Raw genomic sequence first — 27,523 nt, forward strand, 5'->3', positions numbered from 1 at the left:
GAGCCCAGGAGGTCCCAGCTGCAGTGAGCCATGATCACCCCAGCGTACTCCAGCCTAGGCAATAGAGCAAGATCCTGTCTCAAAGGAAAAAAAAAAGATTTTGGATTAGTGATTAATCTCTATAAATCTCAAAATCTTCACCTGTAAAATGGTGATGCTCATTCTTACCCCATAAGTTTGTTAAGAGAATTATATAAAATGTTGTTTGTAAAGCACTTAGCACAGTTCCAGGCATATAAAAATGCTCAGTAAAAGTCAGAAATGATGATTCATTATGGAGGGACTCGACTGGACAAAGTTTCATTCCACACCAACAAGAAGCAGCGGATTCCCTTGTGTTCGGCTTGGCCAGCTTTCATGTGGTTACCTTTGACTCAAACAAAATGCCTGACCCAGTCCAACGGGGACAGATGAGTGGACTGGTTTCATTCAACACATCCTATTAACTCTGTAACTTCATCTATCAAGACCTCCTTGGGGCTGCTTTCCTCAGACAAGCTAATTGAACTCTGTAGTTCAATTAATCATGGACATTAATCATACTTGTGCCTGCCCATTTTGTTTTAGTGGCCTTTTAATATTTGGAGACATTTCTACATTATGTGACCTCACGTCCTAATAGTGTTGACTTTCCAGCCCCCCTTGCAGCTGAGACACTGCAAGTCATGTGATGTGGACTGTACCAATCATATAGGCTTGCATGAGAGTTTGATCAAGAGATCTCTGTGAGCCAACAGGTTGTGTGATGAGCTCTTATTCTGTGGGAGACAACAGGGTGTCTGGCTTTTAAGGCAGGAGTGTGGCAAGGTTGAATTTCCCAAGGCAGAAATGTATCCAAAGTGCTCACAACGGTGGTCACTGCATTAAGTTCAAGTACCTGCTTAGTCTTGGTGGCAATAATGGCAACAGATTTCTCACTGGCCATTTATGAGGCAAGAGTTTGGCTATTATTCCAGGAAAATTAGCCTGGAGACTGTTTCTACAATTCTCTTGAACTCCTGACTTCAGGTGATCCACCCACCTCAGCCTCCCAAAGTGCTGGGATTACAGGTGTGAGCCACCACGCCCGGCCTAATTCTCTTGATGGTAATGTGAACTTTCTGCTTTTACGGCTTGAACCAGAAGAGGGGACTCATTCTGAGTGGACTCAGTTGTTTGTAGCTAAGAACTCTGACCAGTACAATTCCTCTCTAACATTTTATTCTTGGCAGAGAGGTATATTGGGGTGGGGTGGGGGAAAGGGGAAGGTCTACTTTTGTTCCTAATGTATGCTTGCAGACATCAAAAAACATTGAACTTTTTAAAAAATTTTTTTTATTTGAGACAGAATCTCGCTCTGTCGCCCAGGCTGGAGTGCAGAGACACAATCTTGGCTCACTGCAACCTCCACCTTCCGGGTTCAAGCAATTCTCATGCCTCACCCTCCCAAGTAGCTGGGTTTACAGGTGCCCACCACTATGCCAAACTAATTTTTGTATTTTTAGTAGAGAAGGGGTTTCACTGTGTTGGCCAGACTGGTCTTGAACTCTTGGGATTAAGTGACCTTCCCGCCTCGGCCTCCCAAAGTGCTGGGATTACAGGCCTGAGTCACTATGCCCAGTTTAAACTAACTTATGAAAATTCTAGATTTTTTACAAGATGACTGTCGCACCATAGAATGAATGTTTACTGGATTTACACTGCATTTTCAGATGTTTACAAGGTTGATGAATGAAGCAGAGACTAACTGACAATGATGTTGACATATTGGGCCCAGCTAGATGCTAGTATTATGTAGCAAAGAATGTTTGAGTGAGGCCTAATTTCATAAGTGGTCAGTTCATTAGTGAATATTTTCATATTCTCATGTTGTTGATTCTCTGTGTAACCTGGTAACTACAGAAACTGAAAAATAAGTATCAGTTCACCCACCACTCTCGTTTTTTTTTTTAAGAATCTACCTGCAGGACTTTTGTTGTTTCTCTCTCTCCACTTTTCTACTGTCTGGGTTTCTGTAGCTCCCTGTCCCATTATACTAATTCTGTATCACAAAAGTCCAGAAACTGGTCTCACAGAGATGGACCTCACACATACCTTCAAAGTACACTTGAGTCTTGATATGGTTTGGCTCTGTGTCCCCACCCATATCTCACCTTGAATTGTAATAATCCCCAGGTGTCAAGGGTGGGACCAGGTGGAGGTAATTGAAGCATGAGAACGGTTTCCCCCATGCCTTTCTCCTGATGGTGAGTGAGTTTTCATGAGATTTGATGGTTTTATAAGGGGGCTTCCCCATGTCTACTATCACCCTGTGAGGAGTTACATTCTGCTATCCTTGTAAGTTTCCTGAGGACTCCCCAGCCATGTGGAACTGAAAGTCCATTAAATTTCTTTTTTTTATAAATTACCCAGTCTCGGATATTTCTTCATGGTGGTGTGACAACAAACTAATACAAGTCTCTCTCAATTTTAACACATCAACTTTTCAGGACATTTAAAGTTTATAATTTTGGTCAGAACTGTAGTTCCAAGTCAAATATGTGTTTTTAAGAGCAAATAATATGGTCTTAGTAAATTCTAAAATTACATGGTAAAATCAACATCTTTCTTATGAGTGTCAACAACAACAGAATGATCAATGTTAAACTCCCAACTCTTTAGTGAGCATATGAACACAGTCATCAATCTACAAATTAAGAAATGGTTGTGTATTTTAGTCCAAATAGTTTCCTATCTATTTAGGCACATTTAATACTTTGTTTTTTAAATTTTGAAAACTTAGCTTACTTCTGAATGAAGTATTTTCTGGCTTACGAGGACTACAAATCATTACCAGAAAGTGAATTGAGCAATATTTTCACTTTATAATTTAAAATTATTACTTTCAAATAAACAATCATCTAAAAACACTTATGCTATTAGATAGCATAGTCTTGAAATGTGTGCAAAATAAACAACCATTTATTCTCCTCTTCACTGTTTTAAAGACATTTTTATTGGGTTGAGGGTGTTTCAGGATATAAAGCAGTTTGCCAAATTCTGTCATCCTTTTTTTTCATGTCATACAGGGTGTGGTGCTCTTAGAGAACTTTTGAAAGTTGTAGTTTGATGTTTTTGCCTTCACTTTTTCAAAAAATGTTAAGGTAATCTAAGTCCTGTCGGTATATTCTGGTTCCTAGTATAGGCTTCAGGGTGGCCTCACTATGAAAAGTCAGAATATTTCCTAGAGCCAGTTGTACTTACTTCCTTGCCAGAGGAGTTTAGGTTCTTAACAGCTCATTATTAAAAATGAAGTCTTGATAAGTACTACTTTAATACTTAATTTTCTTGCTTAGAAAGGTGAGAGCAATTTAGAAGGAACAACACAAAGGAGGCATCAAAGTTAAGTTGTATCTCCCATGCCTGGTGATTACTGAAAATCTCAATGAATCTACTCTCTTCTTGTTATGCTTTTATTAATCCCTGGTTATTAGAAAGCCCTTAACAAAATAAATGTTTAAAATTATATTTCTGTAATTAATTAATTAAGTAAAAGTAAAAGAGACCGTTAATTCCACAAGGCTAGAATTGTTTTTCTAAGAAAAACAAATTCTCCGTAAATTTTAACCCCTCTACAGAAAGAAGTTGTTGGAAAGGTCTAAGAACAGAGAAATATCATTTTCAGAACATGACATGGGATGGTGCGATTTGCTGATTTGGTTCCGCCCTCATTATTTGACATTTAATGACAGTTCACATAGAAGTCGCTCACCTGAGAACCCATGTTTAAATCCCGGCACAGAGAAAAATCTCCCCTGTCATTGTCACACCAGTGAAAACACAAAAGAATCTGGTAAGAGAGAGAGAGAAGAGAATAAGCACAGAAGTTAAAATATGATAGAATCCCTCTTCTCCTTTCCCTTTTCTTTCCTTGGATATGGGTTTTGAAGGAGACAAAGAAGGACCCCCAGGCTTTCCAGCAGCCGGCACGCGCAATTACTTTTTATTTAAAAGCCACTGGGAAAAACATTCCCCAAAGCAAACCCAGAAGCCCTCCCTGAGAATCGTCGGTGGGCGTCGGGGCCCGGTCCGCCATGTTACCACTCCGCAAGGGGTCCTCTTCTCTCCGGGGTCCCTGCGGGCGGGACGCGAGACGACCCGTGGGTCCCGGGGTGCCGGGAGGAGACGCCCGCCAGTCCCAAGAGAGGGGGCGGCTCTGGCCTCGGAGCCGCCCCTCCTGCCGCCGGAGAACAAACGGGATATTCAGCACTGGCCTGTGGCTGCCAGAGCAGCTCCTCAGGGGAAATTAAGCGTCGAGTCAGACGGCACCGTAATCGCCTTTAAAAGAGCCCCCGCCCCGCCGGCCGCGCACCCCCCGGCTACCTGGGCCGCCCCGCGGCGGTGCGCGCGTGAGAGGGAGCGCGCGGGCCGGTGAGCGCCGGTGTGAGCCAGCGCTGCTGCCAGGGTGAGCGGCGGTGTGAGCGAGGTGGGCGCGGAGGGGCGTGTTTGCCGGCGCTCGCCGTGGGGTGCGAAGCCCGAGCGTCTACGCTGCCATGAGGGGCGCGAATGCCTGGGCGCCGCTCTGCCTGCTGCTGGCCGCCGCTACCCAGCTCTCGCGGCAGCAGTCCCCTGAGAGGTAACGCGACCCCCGCCCGGGCTCCCTCTCTCTCCACTCCCTTCCTCCACCCCTGCAGCCTCGCCAGCTGCTTTACTCAGCCCGCTTCGGCGCGCCTGGGTGACCCAGCGCGAGACCCTGCGCTCCCCGCGCGGTGCAGGCGCCAGCCATCCCCGCGTGGGCTGAGCCCGGGATCTCGGGACCCATCCCTGCTTTCGGGGCTCCCTGGTGGCTTCCCAGCCCGGCCTGATGGATGGCTCTGCAGCTGGCTTGGCCACCACGTGGCGGGGCTTAACTGACTTGTGTCTCCTGTCTCTTCAGGTCTGTGGGGGCGGAGGGAAGCACTGGGGCCCAAATATGTGGACTCTGGTTTACCGCTGGGGATTTTTTTTTTCTTCCCCAAGAGGCTTTGCCCGGAGACGTAAACTAGGGAACAACCCTAGCGGCACGGCGCCTACGGAGCCGCTCCGGAAAGTTAACTCTTCGCCAACCTCCGGACGGCCCCAGGAGCTGGGCTGTGGGACCCACCCATGGCCAACTTTGGCATCACCTCTTCAACCTCCATCAACATCAGCCTCCCTTTTGATGGCCAGTGATTTTCAGAAAGGGGGAGGAGAACCGGGCATCTCTCCAAATATGGGAACGTCAAACTTTTTTATATTAACCAATTGCTTGCCTATCTTTGTTTAAAACCATGTTCCTCATTCAGCCTGGTTCTTACCTTCTCTCCCACTCCCCCCAGTTAAATGGATGTATTTACTATTTTCCTACAAGACATTGCCGCAGTACCGAGGACTTGATTATAGATATGAAATCTTGTGTTATTATGATGGCGACATATGGCAGCTGGACTGAATGCTTTATCAGGCTGTAATTTAAATATTCTAAGAGCTAGCAAGCTTTTGGATCCCTTACATGGTGCAAGCATTGATTAATCTACATTAACTTTTATTTATATTAATATGCTACACCTTTCTGAAGGTAACATCAGATTGTTACACCATTTTTCAAATTACATATCTTTTCTTTTTTATCTTCCCAGACCCGTTTTCACATGTGGCGGCATTCTTATTGGAGAGTCTGGATTTATTGGCAGTGAAGGTTTTCCTGGAGTGTACCCTCCAAATAGCAAATGTACTTGGAAAATCACAGTAAGCATTTTTTAAAAAGTATTCTCCTGGAAGTGGGTGTTGGAAACAGTGGAAGGCTGCTGCCTTTTTCCTCTGGTGGTAGGATTTGTGTAAGAGGCAAATACCTAAAATAGTGAAATGTTGAATTTACCCCAACTATTTGGAAGATTTTTATTAATATAATAGATCTAGTTGTGTCCTGCATTAGTGATTACAAACGCACAAGATAATGCTTGAAGGAATAAATTCTTAAAACAGATGTGTTTCTGAAAACCCAGTGTGACTCTGTTGAGTTTTATAGATTCATAATTCAGGCTGTTTTCAGTTGAGGGCCTGTTGTAATGACTTTTAGAAGCTTTCTTTGTTGCTTGTGCCTTCATACATTCCCAGTGGGAAACAGAAGATCAAAGATAGTGCTTTGACTACTCTATGCACATTAGGAAAGGAACAAGGAAAAAAAAAGCCCCCTTAATGTTCCTGGGTTAAAACCACCTCTAAAGGCAGTCTAAGAATAGAGAATTAATAGGGGAAGGAATCTAAATAGTAACCAAGGGTCAATAAAATGTCCATGCTGGTTAGTAATGACATAGATTATGCTGAGTCAAGATAAGAGGCCGAGTTTAAAGACAGCTATTTTTTTTTTAACTGATTTAGAGTCAACTAGAGTGAGTCATCTTTCCAGTCAGCATGGGATTGACTGTTATCTTCTTCACTTTTTCATTGTTGGGAAGTTGTTTAGTAATTGAATACATTGGTTCACTGAGAGCTTCATTCAGTCAGATTGTACCACTGGAGGATTTATGAATTTTTAAAAAGTAGCTCCCATTGACTGTGTAAACTAGCACTTACTGTGTGCTGGGCATTTACTGTGCTGAGTAGATAACAAGTATAATCTCCCAGAATCCTCAAAACAACTCTATGAGAAAGAATATATTATTATCATCCCCATATTATAGATAGGGAAGCTGAGGCCTGAAACAATTATAGAAATTGACTTGATCAGGCAGTTGGTAAGCCCAACTTTATATAAAGTAAAATATTTTGCAATAAGGTATTCTCACTGAGGTCATTTTGCAGGCAGACATGAGCGGTCCCCCTCCATAATATAAAACTCAGCTCTTATATGCTTGATGGCCTCTTGTAAAATACCAACCATGTCACAAACTGGTACAGATTTCATTATGTTACTGTAGCATATGTGGCCAGGAGAGAAGTCATAGAAAATAGGTTTGAAATGCTATTAACATAAATGTGAAATAAGGCTCTGAAACAAAAATAAAAGCAACTTGATTTTCATACTGTAATTGTGTTTTAAATGTAATTAAAGTTTTAAACGACCCTAGAAAATCAATGTCTTAGAGGCATCATGTGCCCAAGTAGAAATTCATGGTTAGCCATGTGTTCTGAGTATTTCGGACAGTGTTGGTGTGACATTCAACTTTGACTAGGGTTGAGGGGTATGTCCAGTGAAAATTTACCTTGATAAAGGAAGGGTTTGCCTCAGGAGAGGCATGATTTCCTGTGTAGGAATGGGAAAGTTAAACAGACGCTGCATCTGGATGTCCTGTGAAGGGAAAGCCTGTGAATTCAGCAGTCACTTCCCTGAATTCAAATTCCAGCTTCATCACTGTAACTATGTGTCCAGGATTTACCTCCTTTAAACCCCAAGATGATTGTGAAGACAAAATGAGACAGTGTAAAACCCTTCCACTCAGTGCCTGAGTGGGGAAGAAGCTTGATTTGTCTGAAGAACAAATCAAAGAGGTTGGAGTAGCTGGAACAGAATGAGCAAGGGGACAGTGGGTAGAGACGTGAAGAAGGTGAACAGGACCCTGTAGGCCATGGTGGGGAGTTTGAATTTCATTTTGAGTAGGAGCCACTGGAAGATCTTAAGCAGAGAAATGAGCTTACCTGATTTTAAAAGGTCACTCTGGCATCTGTATGGAAGATAAACTGTGGTTAAGCTAAGAGTGGAAACAGACCAACTAAGAAGCTATTGTGGTATCCAGGTGAGGGAAGACAGTGGAGTAGATGAGGTAGTAACAAAGGAGACGAAGAAACGCGGAGTCTTCTGCCCACAGTGTTTTCTCATCAGCTCTGCCTGCAGTTAGGATATTGTGGCACCAGCTAGGAGGACACATGCACCAGGCTCTGTCTCCCTGCTTGGCCATTCCAGACAGGACTGCACTCTACTATGGCCTTGTCCAAGGCCATCTAGTAAAGGTTTTTCCAAAGCTGATTAACTAGTCCAGCCCATTTTTCTGTTCCTGCAGTCAGTAAACCAAGAATAGTGTTCCCATTGGGTGATTGAGTATCACTTTTTTTTAAAAGTTCTTTTTGGCTAAACATTGAGTTTAGCAATGGCTAAAGATTGCATTGGCTAAACTCAATGCAAAATAATCCTCTCCAGTTTTACTGAGGTGGCTGACCATGTCCACAACCAAATCCACCTCCAACTGGAATTCGGTTTCTCACCCAGCCCCAGCCTTGGCTTTCTTGTGTACCAGGGGGCGTAGCACTCTGTCTGTAGGTATCTCTGTCAGCTTCTCCTCTTGTGAGTCTTGCAGGTCACTCACCCTCCTGCTGGTCTCTGGATGGCTGCAGTGTATGGTGGCAGTCACAATCTCCGGGGGGCAGATGAAGGTACTCACAGAGATAGATACTCTCATTGGTAAGGTACCAGTAATGTCTCCAGGCAAACTGTTCCTTCACGTAGCCTCAGGACTTGAGAGACTGCATGGCGTTTATGACATGAAGGTTGGGCACATTCTTGTCTGCCAGCTCCGGGTGCTTAGGCATGGAGACACCCGTCTTGGCCACCACGACTCCCTTCTTAAAAAGGAGTTCATAAATGGCAATCCGGTTCTTCTTAGGCATCAACATCACGGTGGTTATAGGGTCTGGGGCCAGGGCTATATTCAGTGTCACTTTTATTAAAATACTACAGAGACCATAAGACCTGGCATGATAAAAACCCTAGAAGGAAATCTAGGCAAAACTATCCAGGACATAGGAGTAGGCAAGGACTTCATGAACAAAACACCAAAAGCATTGGCAACAAAAGCCAAAATAGACAAATGGGACCTAATGAAACTCCACAGCTTCTGCACGGCAAAAGAAACAGTCACTAGAGTGAATCGGCAACCAACAGAATGGGAAAAAATTTTTGCAGTGTACCCATCTGACAAAGGGCTGATATCCAGAATTTACAAAGAACTCAAACGGATTTACAGGGAAAAAACAAGCCCATTCAAAAGTGGGCAAAGGATATGAACAGACACTTTACGAAAGAAGACATATATGAGGCCAAAAATCATATGAAAAAATGCTCATCGTCACTGGTCATCAGAGAGATGCAAATCAAAACCACATTGAGATACCATCTCACGCCAGTTAGAATGGCGATCATTAAAAAATCTGGAGACAACAGATGCTGGAGAGGATGTGGAGAAAAAGGAACACTTTTACACTGTTGGTGGGAGTGTAAATTAGTTCAACCATTGTGGAAGACAGTGTGGCGATTCCTCAAGGCCTTAGAAATAGAAATTCCATTTGACCCAGCAATCCCATTACTGGGTATATATCCAAAAGACTATAAATCGTTCTACTACAAGGACACATGTACATGAATGTTCATTGCAGCACTGTTTACAATAGCAAAGACCTGGAATCAACCAAAATACCCATTGATGATAGACTGGATTGGGAAAATGTGGCGCATATACACCATGGAATATTATGCAGCAATCAGAAATGATGAGTTTGTGTCGTTTGTAGGGACATGGATGAATCTGGAGAACGTCATCCTCAGCAAACGGACACAAGAACAGAAAATGAAACACCGCATATTCTCACTCATAGGCGGGTGATGAAAAATGAGAACACATGGACACAGAAAGGGGAGTACTAAACACTGGGGTCTATTGGGGGGAAAAGGGGAGGGCCAGTGGGAGGGGGAGATGGGGAGGGATAGTCTGGGGAGAAATGCCAAATGTGGGTGAAGGGGAGAAGGAAAGAAAAGCACACTGCCATGTGTGTTCCTACGCAACTGTCTTGCATGCTCTGCTCATGTACCCCAAAACCTAAAATCCAATAAAAAATTAAAAAAAAAAATACTACAGAGACCACTGAAGATGGGAAACTCTTAGAGTGGTTCTTAAACTGTAGTTCCTGTAGCTGGGGGAAGTGTCTTGCTTTCACTCACTGGCCTCCCATTCCATTCCTCCAAACTGGTTATGTGTCCCAGAATTGTAGCTTTCACCGCTGAACGGTTTTCATTAATCTCTATCTTATCAACGGAAGAGTGGGAAATGTCTGATTTTCACTTTTGTTTTAAGAAACGTGAATCTCAGTTGTTTCCACCAAACTTCTAGTCTTTCGCATTGGACTTTCTGATATGGAAGTACAGTCTGCAGATTGGAAATTTGTATTTGTCCTTATATTATAGTACCTTAAATTTTTTATAGCAATTTCTTAGACTGCTGTACTGTTCCAGCACACTATACTGGCTATTTAAATGTAAGTTAACTAAGTTAAAAATTTAGTTTCTTAGTCATACTAGCAACATTCGAGTGCTCGAGAGACACATGTGGATAGTAGCTGCCTTACTGGACAACACATAATATGGATATTTCTGTCATCACAATTTTTTTTGTGGACAGTGCTGTGCTATTAATAGAAAAATTTTATGGCAAATTTTACTTACGTAGGGTTATGTTGAGGACAGAGGAGCTCCATGCTGCTTAGTTGTACTTCTGCTTTGTAAATAGGGAAGCTGCTGCTGGTTCTTTGTAGTTGTTTGAGCTGTGACTGGAACTCTAGACTCGACTCAGCTTTATCCCTAAGAGTTGATGACCTCAACTAGTCTTAGGTTTTACTAATTACTTTTACTGTGTGTGTTCTCCAAAATGTTTGCTTAGAGACTAAATTTGAGAATCTGAGTATTAAGAAACAATTGAATATTTTGTAATTCATGATGGAGTTGAGGGTTTCTTAGTTTCCTGTAGGAGTTGATTCTGGGGACTATAACCTAAAAGACACCTGCGTTAAATACCCTGGTATTCATATACGGGGATGTGGGCATGAGTGAAATGTGATTTGACAGCTAAGGTATATGTAATCTTTTGGAAAGTAATGACAGGTCTTATAAGCAGGCTTAGAAGAACAACAGGATTGGGGTGAGGCGTAAGTCACGCTAACTGATTTAAGAATGAGAACCAGTAACTCCACTTGTATTAAGCCCTGCAACAAGAAATGAAACTCCCAAAAGTTGACATCCCACCACCTGGATCCTTCTATTACAGTGGTTCTTCTGCAGTATGAGATTGTGTGCAGAAGAAAACAGTAAGAAATCTCTGAGATCTGTAGAGCAAGTAGGGGAGAGTGTACCACTCTAAACAAAAGCACAGCTGGTGTGATGTATTTCATTGCAACATAGGCAAGACACATTTAGAAGAGCCCACGAGGCATGGTGCTGGGTGCTGGAGACACATAGGTGACTTTGGAGGTGATAAACACATGGGGAGCTACCTGCTAGAATGTGTTCCCAAAGCCCTGAGTGGGAAGTGAGACGGAGCCCACCGGGCATTTTACATTCTGTGCTCCACAGGCACCGCCGGCATTAGGATCACCATTCCATTAATAGCTTCATTATAAATTCATTGCAAACTTGGCAAATCTTCAATACTTCTATTCCTTGATATTTTCATTCATAACTTGTTTTTTTTTTAAATTCCCATAATAGAAATACATATTGATGATTTGACATAAATGTCTTTTTTTTTTTTTTTTTTAAAGAAAAATAGACATACGTTGGGAGGCTGAGGTGGGTGGATCACCTGAGGTAAGGAGCTCGAGACCAGTCTGGCCAAGATGGTGAAACCCTGTCCCTACTAAAAATAAAAAAATTACCTGGGTGCGGTGGTGGGAACCTGTAATCCCAGCTACCCTGGAGGCTGAGGCAGGAGAACCACTTGAACACAGGAGACAGAGGTTGCTGTGAGCTGAGATCTCACCATTGCACTCTAGCCTGGGCAATAAGAGTGAGACTCTGTCTCAAAAAAAAAGAAAGACAAGAAAAATACACATTAATAGCAAAAATAAGACCTTGTGAAAGCAACTCTATTCAGGGTTTGACTTTGGCTGCATATGGTGTGGGTGGCTGAGTGAAACCAGCTGAAGCTTTGTTTATAGTAACTGCAAAGCAGAGGAAACTTGAAACCTAGACCCTTCTGGGAACTCTCCTTGAACAGGTAAATAGGAAGTTTTGTTTAAAATTGATTCCCAGACTTAAAACCAAATATCACATCTGATTGTCTAAGGCAATTGCTGTTATATTATCTAAATGAAACAGCAATTGGTATGCAGACATCACTGGAAATGATTTTGTTCTTAGATTTAAAACTGGGCATAATTTACAAATCTGTTTTTAAAAGGCAATGATCTGGCCAAGTGCAGTGGCTCACACCTGTAATCCTTGCACTTTAGAAGGTGGCAGAGGCAGAAGGATCACTTGAGCCAGGAGTTCAAGGCTCCTGGAGTGAGCTATGATCACACCACTGCACTCCAGCCTGGGCGACCTCTTCTCTAAAGTATAATAATAATGATAAAGAAACAAGCAAACATAATAAAATGAGGCAATCCATGTATGTGATCCTATCGTTAAAAATCATTAAGATTTTTATTATTTATAATTTAAAGGTACTGAAATTAGCCAGTTATTTAAGGTTTCAGTGATTTTATTCTCAGCATAAATCTAGCTTGAGAAAAATCAGCAAACATTGAGCAAAAATTTAGTTTTGGGGTCCGCCTAGAATACAACTTTTTATCCCTTTATGAAGAAAATATCAGAAGAGCCAGGCGTGGTGGCTCAGACCTGTTATCCCAAGAATGAGGATCACTTGTGGCAAAGTATTTAAGATGAGAGTTCAAGATCAGCCTGGACAACATAAAGAGACCCTGTCTCTACACATTTTTTTTTTAATTACCCAGATGTGGTGACATGTACCTGTAGTCTTCACTATTTGGGTGACTGAGATGAGAGGATCTCTTGAACCCAGGAGTAAGAGGGAACAGTGAGATATGATTGTGCCACTGTACTCTAGCCTGGGTGACAGAGCAAGACCCTGTCTACGATGGTGATGAAGAAGATGATGGTGATAATGTGGGAGTATCAGAGAGTCACAGACATTTGACAAAAGTGGGAGGAGAATGTGGCAATGGGTAGAGGCAGTCCCATTAAAGCTAAAATTATGTGGCAAAATTCTCCTTATTTAGCTACTTCGTGAAGAAAAAAGCATAAGTTGTCTTACTTAGAAAGTTCTTCAGATTCTCCAGATAATTAAGTATTATCGTTTTTATAATGACATATTTTTTTCTGTTCAGCTAGAGTGAAATGTGGTCATACATCCCATAATAATGTTTCAGTCAATGACGACCACATAAATGACAGTGGTCCCATAAAATTATATTACCATATATATATATATATATATTTTTTTTTTTTTTTTTTTTTTTGAGACGGAGTTTCGCTCTTGTTACCCAGGCTGGAGTGCAATGGCATGATCTCGGCTCACCGCAACCTCCGCCTCCTGGGTTCAGGCAATTCTCCTGCCTCAGCGTCCTGAGTAGCTGGGGTTACAGGCATGCGCCACTATGCCCAGCTAATTTTTTGTATTTTTAGTAGAGACGGGGTTTCACCATGTTGACAAGGATGGTCTCGATCTCTTGACCTCGTGATCCACCCGCCTTGGCCTCCCACAGTGCTGGGATTACAGGCTTGAGCCACCGCGCCTGGCCATATTACTATATTTTTATCGTACCTTTTCTATGTTTAGATACACAAATATTTACCATTGTTTTCAGTTGCACAGGGCTGAGTACAGCAACATGCTGTACAGTGTCATAGCCTAGGAGCAATAGGCTATACCGTATATTCTAGGTGTGTGATGGGTTATGCCAGAGTGCGTTGTGCAAGTGCACTCTGTTATAGTTGTACAACAAAGTCACCTAATGATGCATTTCTCAAAATGTATCTCCATCATTAGGTGACACATGACTGTATACTTCTCATAGAAATCATGGAACTAAAATAATAGTATGTATAGTTTTTAGCATACCTTCAAATATGTGGACTTATTTTGTTTTATTTGCATCCGATTCTCTGGGGTTGGGGTGACAGACATTAGAATGACCATTTTGTAGGTGGGGAAACTGAAGTCTAAAGGACGTGTATCTTACCTAATGTTGTCATACTTGTAGATGGTATGAAAAGGTCAGCACAAAACTTTCTGACTCAGGGATACCATTATACTCTGATGCATTAATTTATCGAATAAGTATTCACCAAGATTTTTTTAGCACCTCCTGTGTACTAGGCATTGCATTGGACCGTAGGGATAGAAAGACACAGCGTAACTTCTGTCCTCAGGGAGTTTACAATCTCGTGGGGAGCAGTTACACAAGGGAATCGGTAACGGTTATGTGTTTAAATTATTATAATGCTCACTATAAGTAGTTTTAAGTGTTGATAATTTGGAATAAAGCTTATTTTCACTTTTAAAAATTATTGAAGATCTTAAGAGTAGTTAAGATGAAAATAATTAGGGCCAGGCAGTGGCTCAAGGGCTGGGCACAGTGGCTCACACCTGTAATCCCTGCACTGTGGGAGGCTGAGGCAGGTGGATCACGAGGTCAAGAGATCGAGACCATCCCGGTCAACGTGATGAAACCCCGTCTCTATTAAAAATACAAAAAAATTAGCTGGGCGTGGTGGCGCGTGCCTGTAATCCCAGCTACTCAGGAGGGTGAGGCAGGAGAATTGCCTGAACCCAGGAGGTGGAGGTTGCGGTGAGCTGAGATCTCGCCATTGCACTCTAGCCTGGGTAACAAGAGTGAAACTCGGTCTCAAAAAAATAATAATTATTATTATTGCACCATGCAAACAGTATGACCTGTTTTACATGTGTGGTTCTCTAAAATTGGATAAATTGTTAACTGTGTCCTTTGTAAGGATTTGTTTGACTTCCCAGGGTTATTTTACATGTGATTGATAATTCCAAAGATGCCTAATAAACAATTATGAAATTATGTGAAGGCATTTCTGTACCATTGCCTTGAGGGCAATTTTATAACTTACATATGTTAAAGTTATCATACTTAATCCATCTTCCAGATGCCTGATTAAATTTAAATGGCATTCCTATTTAGTTGAAGGAACTAGTAGATTAAAAATGTGATTGGGATTTATGTCTTCCCAATAGCTTTTATATAGCTTCATGAGAAGAAAGTCAACAGTGATGACAAAGAATGTGCCAAAATTGAGACACAGTGATAGTGTAGTAAGATCAGTGCTAGGTGTATAATTTGAGAAAACAAATAGTGAATTTAGGCAGAAACTCAACCTTTAAGTCACTTAATTATACCTAAGGATATAGCAGAGGGTTCTAAAATTACTGTAACTATTATTTGCCTGTTATAACCACAGCAGGATAGATAGGGGAATGGAATTTTGACTTTAAACACATATTTCCTGGCTTTAAACTCCACATAGGATTTATAATTATATAGAGACTTAAATTCCAATCTTAACTATGGGCTTAAAAAAATATATACACACACACACACACACACACACACACACACGTTGGTCGCACTAGGCTTCATTATTTCAGTTGCCTGAATAGTAATTTAACCTAATTCTTAAGTTAGTATTATTTATATTTAAGAATAGTAAAAATGAGTATAATTAACGGAAAATGTTTGCATATCCAAGACCATATGAATGAAATAAGGACATTATCACTTTTTGCGGGGGGGTTCTTTATTTTTTAATCCAGAAAGTATAATTCAGAAACTTTACAATTCTTATGGCATATAAGCTGTTCAATTAGATTTCAGCTGCTAAAATACCAGAATAATTAAAAAGTTTTCCTTATTGCCTTAAATTTTTCTGGGAAGCAAGGCAAATATAAATCCTAAATAAATAAGCAAGTACTGTAGGTGATGTTTTCACCCTGGGGCCTCAGTCCAATTTTTCTAAATTTGTTTAGCTTTCTGCCTGCTTTTGAGGGCTTCTGTTGCTTGTTTTTGTTTTCTTTTTCTTTGCTCTTTCACATGGAAATCAAGTCTGCTTTTATTGATTGAAAACTTGATGTTTTATAAATATACTTGTTTGTACTGCTTATATTTTTAGTGCTATGTTCAAGCAGATGCCTTAGACGAGGTTTAATGATTAGAAAAGAAAATGAGAAAATATGAAAATGAAATCTTCATGTATATTTTTTTTCTGAAAGGGATCATCTTTCGTAACATAGTCATACCAAACAAAAATCATTCTTTCCTGAAACATCACTATAAAAATAGAACATTAAGATAACACATTTTTTAAAGCAGTGTAAATCAAGAAGACATAGTATAATTAAAATACTTAGAAAGGATTTTTAAGAATATATTATTTAAAAAACTGATGAAATTACTTTTATATTCCTTGGCCACCTCCAGAGTTAAATTTATGATGTGAAATTATGGGCAAATAAGAATTGTACCATAAATTTGAAAATTCCTTAAAATCGATCAGGCTTTGACAGCAAAAGGTAAGGGGCTCATTTATTGGTTGCTTAATGCTGAAGACCAGAGAAACATTTAGTGGGCTCCTAATTTGAAGGATTTCTTTTGGGTTTTTTTTTTTTTTGAGACAAAGTCTCACTCTCGCTCAGGCTGGAGTGCAGTGGCGCTATCTCGGCTCTCTACATCCTGGGTTCAAGAGATTTTCCTGCTTCAGCCTCCCAAGTAGCTGAGACTACAGGCACCTGCCACTACACCCAGCTAATTTTTGTATTTTTAGTGGAGGTGTGGTTTTGCCATATTGGCCAGGCAGGTCTCGAACTTCTGACCTCAAGTCAGTCTGCCCCCCTCTGTCTCACAAAGTGGAATTTCTTTCTTTTTCCACATTGCTCTGCTTCGAGTCAGGAGAGTGCTTTTGTGTGCTGTCACTGTCCCACATTTCTGGTACAGAGAAATATTACATGCATGGATTGTTCCTCAACCCTACAAAAACTGGAATTCCCACTCTCAACTTAGACAATGGTACCTTATGAGTTAACAGTTTTATCAAGGATGGCAATAGCACTTTGGAGGACTCTTGAATTTCTTTCTCTAGAAACTTGGGAGAAAATAAGTGTTTTCTTCAGATACATTATTGGTTGATCATGAGAGTCAGTATGGCAAGTCTTTAGGAAACCAATATAAACATCTCAAAATAAATGGAACACCACAGAGAAGTGGGGGGTTAGAATTATCACTGCCCAAAGTACAAGCCCTGCCACTAACTATCACCTCTCTTTTACCACCTCACACCCAAGCCGCTCTTTAGTACTGCATAGTAAAATAGTGTTTTCAAAAATGTGAAGGGTGGGAGAGACTATTTAATCACAGATGGGCTGTTACATGGGCCAGACTAACAGGAAGAAAAAGCACAGGGAACCAAGGGGCAATTTTACTCCTGCTAAATGCCCCTAGAAATGAATGATAAGGGTTTGATTGCTAGATACAGACCTTCTAAAACCCCTAGGCTACAGTTGAGCTCCTCCAAAGAAATTGTACTTCATTAATTCATTAAAACTGTAAAGTACCTACCAGCAATCAGGTGCTGGATGTGGCACAAAGACTGCATTAAGTTAAAAAATCACATTCCTGAATGGGGCTAGGGGAGGTAAGGAGACTCTTACTAGTTGGGGAAATGTCCCAGAAACAATGAACGATGACACAGGGTGACAGGGAGCATGGTACAGGGTTGTACATGTGATATTGCTCCGTGACTAGAATAATGGGCATTGGAGAGTCGTACTGACATAGGTTCAAATCCTTGTTCAGCCATTTAATTTACTAGGTATGTGATTAAGTTTCTGGAACTTTCTGAAGTTAGTATCCTGGATATAATGGTCAAACCTGCCTTGTAAGGCTGATCTGAAGACTGAAGGAGGCAGTAGATGAAAGGCCCTTGGCACAGTGCTTGGCACAAGAGGGCAGTCAATAAATGGTGGTGTCGATTTATTTATTGATTTTTTAACCTCTCTTCCAGGTCTTTAATAAGGAATAGAAGTGTGGTGTTTGTGTAGAACTTGTCTACAAGCCAACTTGTTTCAAACTGGATGGTATTCCGTTTGGGGCATGGCGAGTTCCCATTGGAAATACCCATTTCTACTCACTGTGTCCTTTCTTCATTTAAAATATGATCTTTCATAAGATCATGGACTTTGTGCACAGAAGTGCTTCCAAACCCTCCCTACTTCAACCAGCCACTGCCCACTCCAGCACCAACCAAGAGCATTTCTTAACCATTAAAACTAGGGTGTTTCAAAGTAGAGAAAAGATTGTCAGTTAAAAACTGCAAATAATTTTCTCTGTTTACATATGGAGAATTTAATTTACCTTTGGAGTCCCAAATTATCAGAACAGGCCCCACTAATTATACAAATTAAATAAAGAATGTATTCATTTATTCCTAATAGAGGCACAACATGATATGGTGGTTACAAGTGTATTTTTCTAAGACTGTAGTTTCTGGAGCCAGATAGCCTGGTTCAAATACCGGCTCCACTGTTGTGCTGGTGAGTTGCCATAGATGACCTCCCCACTCACCACACCTCCTGGTATTCATGCCTTTTTCTGGTGTCTCCCAGCATTAAATTTGGGCTTGCCCTTGAAACAAATTGGATGAAGCAGAAGTGACGTTGCATGACTTCTGGGGCAAGGGCATAAGAAGCTGTCATATAAGGACTACCATGCTATGAGGAATGCTAACATAGCCATGTAGAGAGGCTTTGTAGAGAGAGCGAGGCCCAGAAAACCCCTAGTAGTTCCATTCCTACTACTCAGCTGAGGTGCCAGGCATGTGAATGAAGTCATTTTGAAGCGCTAGTCCAGTGAGCCTTCAGATGACTCAAGCTCCAGCTCCTAACTAATATTAAATGCATGAAAGAATTCAAGCCAGAACCATCCAGCTGAGATCAGTGACTTGCAGAACCATAAGAAATAAGAGTACATTATTGTTTTAAGCCACTGAATTTCAGGGTGGTTTGTTGTGCAGCAGCAGATTACCTTAACAATTACTTATGAGCTGTATGACCTTGTTACTTAACTTCCCTGTGCCTCAGTTTCCTCATCTGTATAATGTAGATAATAATACTCCCTACCTCATAGGATTGCTTTGGGACTTAAATTAGTTATTATGTGTACAGCATTAAGAACAGTGTCTCACACATGGTAGGTACTCAAAAAATATTATTTCTTCATGAAATATTATATTTATTGGACACTTATATGCCATAGCCTGTTTCATACCCTGGGTACACAGTGAGAAGGTCCCTGCACTAATGGTGCTTACATTCTAGAAGTGGGAGAGAAACCATAACACAGGATGATAAAGTAAGTGACACTGATGAGGTGACATTTGAGAGGAAACCTAGTTGATGCAAAGAATCTACCCACTGACGGTTCTTGGAGAAACTGTGAGGTCACCACTCCTCTGGGTGTAATAACTTATTATGTGGCAGTAGACAGTATCTCTGAGGCTTCTTGTCCATCATGAATAAAGTACAAAGTGTCTCCTGGATGTTTATGAGTGGAAAGGCCTTGCTCATGGAGTGAGGTTAGCTCCTGTGGTGAGGGTGGTAGGTTTGGTTGGCTTCTTTGCTTCTTTATGTTTGGTTTCTTTGGTTTTTGACTTTGAAAGATGCTTTGATGTGTTGAAGTGGGAGGAGGGAGCTAAAGGGTCTATTTTTATGAGTAATGTTGCCTTGGGTTCTGGGTCACACTGTGGTACAGAGTTGGGAGGAAGCTGTTTTCATCATCTCCATTCACAACTCTCTGAAACCTTTGTTGGGGGGAATCTTAAGAACATCAAGAAAGAGCACCCTTGAAACAGATAGAGATTTCCTCTTCATGAGTCTATTCAGGGTACTTCCATCAGCAGGCACATTTCATTTATACGTTCGTCTGTTGATTGACACCTGGGTGTGCTTCTACCTTTTGGCTATTTTTGACTATTTTGAACCATGCAGTGCTTTCAGTTCCTTTGCGTGTATAGTCAGGAGTGGAACTGCTGGATCACATGATAATTTAGGTTTTAAGGAATCACCGAACTGTTTTCCAGAAGTAAAAGAGAAAAAACCTGGTGAACACTGTTTCCAGGAAGCCACGCTGCTTTGTAGGCCAATGTAGATGTCCCCTGGAGTTCTCCCAAACAACTGGCATTTTGAAGAGGATGCTGGTACAGTCATCAGCTGCTAGGAACACTTTAGTTTAGTGGTTACAACTTATGCATTGTTTAAATATACATATATTTGTGGTTAAATGTTTTTTTAAACAAGGGGATCATCAGGATCCAGGCAGCTATTCCAAGAGATGCCCAATATGCTTGTTTTCATTATGATGTTATAATTTTATGAACTTATTTTATTATTTTCCCATAAATCTCAGATATATGAAAATTTGTTTCTGTAAATCTTAGCTATGTGTATATTGTTTTATTATTCCCTACCTATCTCAACCATATACATCTGTAAATAACAAAATTATATTTCTTAGAATAGAAATAAAACACAGAATTATGAAGTCAGAAGGGAATTATTAGGTTGTCTTCCTAACTACCTCTCTGTACCCCAGTACACACCGGATATCCACTTCCTCTGTGTTCCCGTAGCATTCGGGAGTATCTTTATTGGAGCACTGATCACCCTGTATTATAATCATGTTTATTAATCTGCCATTCCTGCTAAACTGTAAAGCTCTTGAGGACAAAGCCCTTGTTTTAGTTGTCTATTTTCCTGGTAGCTGACATAGTGGTTGACACATGCAATAGTAGGTGAGTGAAAGAATGAATTGATGAATCAATTAATAGCTCCGTCCACCTGCTTCTGGGCAGAACAGCACAGAAATAAGAAATCTCTGAAGAAAAGTATCAATTTGTTTTCACATATTTCTGGAGAAAGGAGATGTATTAGTCATTTTCACACTGCTATAAAAAACTTCCTGAGAGTAAGTAATTTATAAAGAAAAGAGGGTTAATTGATTCAGAGTTCTTCATGGCTGGGAAGGCCTCAGGAAGCTTACAATCATGGTGTAAGGGTTGAAATGGAAGCAAGGCACAACTTTCATGGTGACAGAGAGTGACGGGGACAGCCACATTTAAAACCATCAGCTCTCATGAGAACTTATTCACTATCAGGAGCACAGCATGGGGGAAACCTGCCCCCATGATCCAATCACCTCTCACCAGGCTCCTCCTGCAATAGGATTACAATTTGAGATGAGATTTGGGTGGGGACACAAAGCCAGACCATATCAGGAGACTTCTAAATTTTTATACTCTGTAGAAATCTACATTTGAAAGAGATGTTCTCTTCCTGTGACCTCCCCTGCTGTGTCTCTAGTTGTGTTCCACCCCATAAGTGTGTCATTATCTGTCACCATATGATTGTATTGAGTGACCATCAGTCAGTCAGTGTACCAACATTGGTGACATGGACAAAGCAGTAGGCCATTTGGATTTATTGTTGGTTTCTGAATACTCACTTTCCAGTATAGGTGAACATTCCAGATGCATCATTAACTGAAGCTCTGTGTACTTTCTCTATTTACATTCACTAGTCAGTTGAAATATAAATGTGTGTACAAGAAGCATTCATGCTTCTTGTAGATATAAGAGTGTAATGCCACAATATTAATGTTAACTTTGGTAATTATATACTAAAACCATTTTGGGTTGAACTTGCAAATCATCAAATAAGGAAATAGATGAACAGTTAATATGAATTAAGAGAGTATATTATATCAGGTTGTTAACTTTAAGAAAAACATTTTCTCTCTTTTTTTTTTTCTGAGATGGAGTTTCGCTTTTGTCTCCCAGGTGGGAGTGCAGTGATTCAATCTCAGCTCACTACAACCTCCATCTCCAGGGTTCAAGTGATTCTCCTGTCTCAGCTTCCCGAGTAGCTGGGATTACAGGTGCCCACCACCACACTTGGCCAATTTTTGTATTTTTAGTAGAGGTGAGGTTTCCCCATATTGGCCCGGCTAGTCTTGAACTCCTAACCTCAGGATGATCCCACTGCGTTGGCCTCCCAAAGTGTTGGGATAACAGGTGTGAGCCACCACACCCGGCCAACATTTTCTTAGAGTCAACAAGTGCTTATGAAAACATAAGTAATATAAGGTTGAATGATAGAGATGAGATTATATCATAATTCTAACATTTATAGAATTGAATGTTGGACCAACATTTGTAACATTAAATAAAATTACCTTCAGTATTGTATTTAAGTTTTCAATGTTTCTTTTCATATAGGTCATAAATCTTATGGGGGAAAATAAAAGCACTTTCTTGGGGGGAATTCTTTATCTCTTCTGAGGGTGAATTAATAGTAAATCTTGTCATCCTTTTGATGATGATTCTTGACTCTGACTAAATTGTGATTTTCACACTTGCCCAAGATATGTATTCAGTGATCTTGGAGTAAATGTATGAGGGAAATGGGCATTGTAGCTTTGTGATGTGGAGCCATGTAACAGGAGGCAAGATTTTTCCCGTAGGGATTATTTTGTGAGCTATGTGAAGACAGAAGGTGGAACAGCTGTTATGGAGGCAACTAGGAAGGATGTCGGAATGGGGATCAATGAGATTAGTTTATTCGATTTATACAACAAATATTTACTGAGCATGGACTGTCCTAGGTACATGGGATATATCAGTGAGCCAAACAGAGACTCTTGCCCTTAAGGAACTTTACATGCCTGGAATTTTCTAGGAGCAGCAGGGAGTCCTGTGGAGTGAACAAGCAGGAAGGTTGTAGAAGCTGAGGACATTGAGGAGGAAGTGGGGTAGATCCTGAAGAGCCCAGTGGGCCATCATGGGTGAAGTGGAAAGCCTATCAATAAGGGCCCCCATGGAAAATAGCACAGTCAAAATACAGTGATTCAAGGAGGGTTATTTACAAAGGGACTATTCAAGAAAGTAGGCAAGCCACAAAGGATAGTGCAGTAACACAGAGCAAGTGACAGGCTGTCACCATTTCTAGTCACTCCTCAAAGGAGGTGTGGAGGGTGTTGGTGTTAGAAGCCAGGAGTCAGCACAAGGTAACCTCACAGAGAAAGAAAAATTTCCCTCACAGGAAAGTAAATGCCCTCACCTGACTCTCCTCCCTGTTTTCAGTATCCTGTTGGGGTTTCTCATGGTCCAGTGCAACTGAAAGACAGTTGTTGATGCATTCATTTAGATCAGCCACCCAGGAAAAAGAATAGGGTGAAGATGGAAGGAGAGTGGATCTGGAAAGGGAGATGGACAGTGTTTGGCACTGGGAGGCTGTATCAGGGTTCTCCATAATTAGAACCAATAGGAGATATAGATACGTAAATGTTTATATATACATATATAAAACATATGCATATGTATGTATGTATTAATACAGGTACATATGTATATTGAATGTATACACACACACACACACACATATGTATACACATATAAAGAGCTTTATTTCAAGGAATTTGCTTATGTGATTGTGGGATTAGGGAGTGGCCAGTCGGACATTTGTAGTGCAAGTCAACAGGCTGAAAACTCCCAGTGAAAAGATACCTCTGCAGTCTTGAGGCAGAATTTCTTCTTCTTCGGGGAAACCTCAGTTTTGTTCTTAAGGCCTTCCAACTGATTGGATAAGGGCCACCCACATTATCAAGGATAATCTCTTGCTTAAAGTGAACTGGTTGTAGATGTTAGCCACATCTACAAAACACCTTCTCAGTGATACCTATATTACTGTTGATTGAATAACTACTTACTGTAGTTTAGCCAAGTTGACCCATAAAACTAAATTATCTCAAAGCCACTGCAGGGTTTTAAGCAGAGGAGTGCCATCCATAATGTGGCTTGTGATTTAGAAGGATCACCCTGAATACTATGCTGAGAACAGACCATGGGGTGCAAGAATGGAAGAAGGGAGACCAGCTGGGGGCCTTTTGTTGTAACTTAGATGAGAGATAATGAGGGCTTGGGCCAGCATAGGAACCATGAAGGTGGTGAGGGGATGGTCAGTTTTCTGGATATCTTTTAAAATAGAGTCAATAACAATTATTAATGGACAAGATGAGGGGTATAAGAGAAAAAAGAGAAGTCAAGAATGACCTCAGAGTTTTTGGCCCGAGACACCTGGAAGGATGAAGGTGCAGTAAACCATACAGGGAAGACAGAGATGGAGCAGCTTTGGCAGGGGAAATCGGGGGTCTGTCTGTCTTCAACATGTTAAGCTGAGCTGTACATTAGACCCCAAGTGATGATGTCAAAGCAGATTACCATTCCAAATATGACTTTACCATCAGAGAGAACAAGGAACAGGTAACAATGTGCTTCCTGTTCTTGGATCAGTACTTTAGGACGTAACAAAAATTGGAAACATGACCAAATGGCAGCTAGTGAGTCCATGTCTTTAAAGCATGCAGTTCAAGGAACTGGGGTCGCTGTATCCAACTGTGTGGAGGTGTGCTGGCTGCTGAAGATAAAGCTGTTCATGACTTAGGTTTTGAGAAGAATAACAGTACATAGTAAAAAAAATTGCCTAATTCACTGGTAATGGCAATAAAGACACTTCTGTTTCAAATGGCTTGCTCTGGTGTATCACAGGAGTAAATCCTATTTCTTGCCTGGCCTGAGTGTATTATTCCAAACCAAAATGTCACCATTTTACATTGAAAATAAAGCATCAGAATCTTTTGAGGTTGAACTGTGGTACAAAGGACTTGGTTGCTGAGAGTTTGGAGTCTTCCCAACACTTAATGTTTTTCTTCACTCTTTAGAGAAATAAATCAGTAATTTATTATTGCACAAAACCCTACTCAGATGCTGCAGCAAAATATGAAAAATACTCTATAAAGCTAAATGCTATCAGAGATAGAATCAGGGCCACATTCACTGCTATTGCCCAGATTTCAATAGTCCACTTTTTAGATCTTGAGTGTGATCTGTCAACGTAACATTTTATAGAACACTGGAGTTTGTAATGAAGAATCACTCTGTTACTTCTGAGTCCTAATTTGATTTGACTATCCAGAACCATCTGATGAAGCTAACAAGCACTTGCTGCCACCAATGACAGCCTGTTACTTTGAGTTAAGATCTTCTAACTTACAGAGACAGAACAAAAACGTGATTGCCTTTGTGATACTTACCAAATAGATGGACATATTTTAAAATTATTCCACTCATTTCTGTGAAACTAGTATTAATTTTAAGATAGCATGGTTAATTGATTTTAATTTTTAAAAACAGGCCTACTACTGATGGTGTTGACAAAAAGAGTAAAACTCTGTAAAATATTTGAAGAGATTTATTCTGAACCAGATGGCACCATGACCCATGCCACAGCCCCAGGAGGCCCCGAGAACATATGCCCCAGGTGGTTGGGCCACAACTTGGTTTTATGCATTTTAGAGAGAGATAAGGCATCAATCGTTACATGTAAGGTGTACATTGGTTCAGTCTGGAAAGGTGGGACAACTTGAAGTGGGGGGACTTCTAGGTCATATGTGGATTCAAAGATTTTTCTGATTGGCAATTGGCTGAAAGAGTTAAATTATTATCTAAGATCTGGAATCAACAGAAATGTCTGATTAGGATAAAGTGTTGTGGAGACCAAGGTTTTTATCATGCAGATGAAACCTCTAGATAATCCACTTCAGGGAGAATAGACTGTGTTTCTTATCAGATTTCAAAAGGTGTCAGACTCTTAGTTAATTCTCTCCTGGATCAGGGAGAAGATCTGGAAAGGGAAGGAGATTCTCTACAGAATGTAGATTTTCCCCTAGCAGACAGCTTTGCAAGGTCATTTCAAAATATACAAAAGAAATATATTTTGGGGTAAGATACTTTGATTTCTTTCAGGGCCTGCTATCTGTCATGATGATATCTTATTGCTACAAAGAGTGTGTTTTGTCAGTCTTAAGGTCTCTATAATATTAATGCTGGTCATTTGTGCCTGGATTCCAAAGGGAGGAGGGTATAATGAGGCATGGCCAACATCAACTTCCCATCATGGCTGAACTGGTTTTTCAGGTTAGCTTTGGAATGCCCTTGGTCAAGAACAGGGGTCCATTCAGTTGGTTGGGGGGCTTAGAATTTTATTTTTGGTTTACAATGGACTTGTGTATATTACCAGTATCTATTAAGTGGTCCTTGGGGGACTCAAGTTTGAGAAACACTATCCTAGATGGTGCTTTCGTCAAGAACAGAAGTCACAGTTACCTTTGTCCTTTCCTTAGAGACCTGCATATGTCCTGACATGTAATAGGTATTTAATAAATATTTGATTAATTTATTTTAAAAATTGGATGGCTTTCATGGAAGAAACAAAAAAATTATCATTGTTTTCTCCTGTTCCTTACCTTATCCTCAAGGAACTTATATTCATTTGGGAAGACTTTATAACCATTTCATTTCTGAGTTTTACATTCTGCTTCAGTTTTCTCAGCCATCTCAGGTACTTTTCTGAGCTGAAACCAAGACGAAGTCATAATCCTCCAAAACAATTCTGCCTTGGCTCCTCTGGGAAGCTACCAAACTAACCCCTGATATTTCTAATTTATTTATATATGTTGAGAAACTCCCAGACCAGTTTCCAAAGGGGTAGATCATTTTACACTCCCGTTGGCCATGGTTAGAAGTTCTGTTTGTCCCGCATTCTGATATTTGGTATCATCAGTCTTTTTAGTTTTAACTGTTTTGGTGGGCAAAATTCTAGTCATATCACATTGTGATTTTAGTTGGCATTTCCCTGATGGCTAATAAGATTGAACTGTTTTCTTATGTGCATATTGGTCTTTGTTTGTGAAGTGTATGTTAGGTCTTATGTCCATGTTTTTATTGGATTATCTTTTATCATGAAGTTGTAATTCTTTATTCTGAATTCAAGACTGTCAGATAGATATATGTATTGCAAAATTTTTTCCCGTCTATGGTTTATCTACTCTTAACAGTTACTTTTGATGAGCAGAAATTAAAACACTTTTGAAATCCAATCTGCTAGTTTTTAACTCTTGCAGTTACTACTTTCTTGCTACTCAAGATTGCAAAGATACTCTTCTGACATGGTTGTGTTGTCTGGGGAAATGCCCAAGGTCCTTTATCTGGCAACAAGAAAATCAGTGACATGTATTTTCGTGGAATGGGTTAAGGAGCAGAAACTTTAACAGGCAAGAAAGAAGAGAACAGCTTCGCCAAACAGAGAAATGAGGGCTCCAAATGGAATAACCCCCACATGTGGCGGGAAACAGTCAGTTATATTGGGAGGCTCAAGGAGGCAGTGTCTGATTTGCATAGGGCCCCAGGGATTGGTTTGACCAGGTGTGTTATTCACATAGCCTACAAAAAAAATTGGCCCTCCCACCCTAACCTCATATTATGCAAATGTGGCTTCTGCCTGGCTGGTTGCCATGATACTTGTACACATGGCTTCTACCTGGCAGACTGCCATGATACCCACACACGTGGCAACAAAGAAAAGGGACTGGGAATTGCCATATTGCGTGGACCCAGTTCTTAGCCACCTGCATTTACATAAACCTGTGGCTCACATGTCAATGCCTACAGGTCTGGTTTTTCAGGCCACTTTCTGTTAGAAAATAAATGTTTTGCCAGCTGCTTTTTTATTAAAAGAAAAAGGCTTACCGAAGACTCTTCTACCCTTTCTAGCTGCCTAAAATAATTTATTAATAACACCTGTAGTACTTCTATGTTTTTTCTAGAAGCTTTATAATTTTAGCTTTTACATTTATG

General features: G+C 40.6%; 1 protein-coding gene and 1 long non-coding RNA gene across 8 annotated transcripts in view; one reads left to right on the forward strand and one right to left on the reverse strand.

Annotated features, from left to right (window-relative positions):
* The window catches only part of LOC103788800 (uncharacterized), a 57,809-nt gene extending 52,860 nt beyond the window's left edge, over nt 1-4,949 (reverse strand). For 4 of the 6 annotated variants that reach the window (XR_008477495.2, XR_008477493.2, XR_004736043.3 and 1 more), the window contains exons 1-3: nt 4,342-4,949; nt 4,060-4,253; nt 3,731-3,808 (exon numbers count right to left, since the gene is read on the reverse strand). This is a non-coding gene — a long non-coding RNA (uncharacterized LOC103788800). The remainder of the gene's footprint in view (nt 1-3,730; nt 3,809-4,059; nt 4,254-4,341) is intronic. The other 2 variants (XR_001907839.4, XR_013528589.1) reach the window with 1 other exon arrangement.
* Nucleotides 4,327-27,523, forward strand: part of PCOLCE2 (procollagen C-endopeptidase enhancer 2) — a 73,832-nt gene continuing 50,635 nt past the window's right edge. For both annotated transcript variants that reach the window (XM_002759522.7, XM_054247136.2), the window contains exons 1-2: nt 4,327-4,594; nt 5,616-5,724. In XM_002759522.7, coding sequence (XP_002759568.4) covers nt 4,512-4,594; nt 5,616-5,724 — 192 coding nt within the window. In that variant the 5' untranslated portion in view covers nt 4,327-4,511. The remainder of the gene's footprint in view (nt 4,595-5,615; nt 5,725-27,523) is intronic.

Source organism: Callithrix jacchus, chromosome 17 (assembly GCF_049354715.1).
Source record: "Callithrix jacchus isolate 240 chromosome 17, calJac240_pri, whole genome shotgun sequence".
Lineage (NCBI taxonomy): Eukaryota > Metazoa > Chordata > Mammalia > Primates > Cebidae > Callithrix > Callithrix jacchus.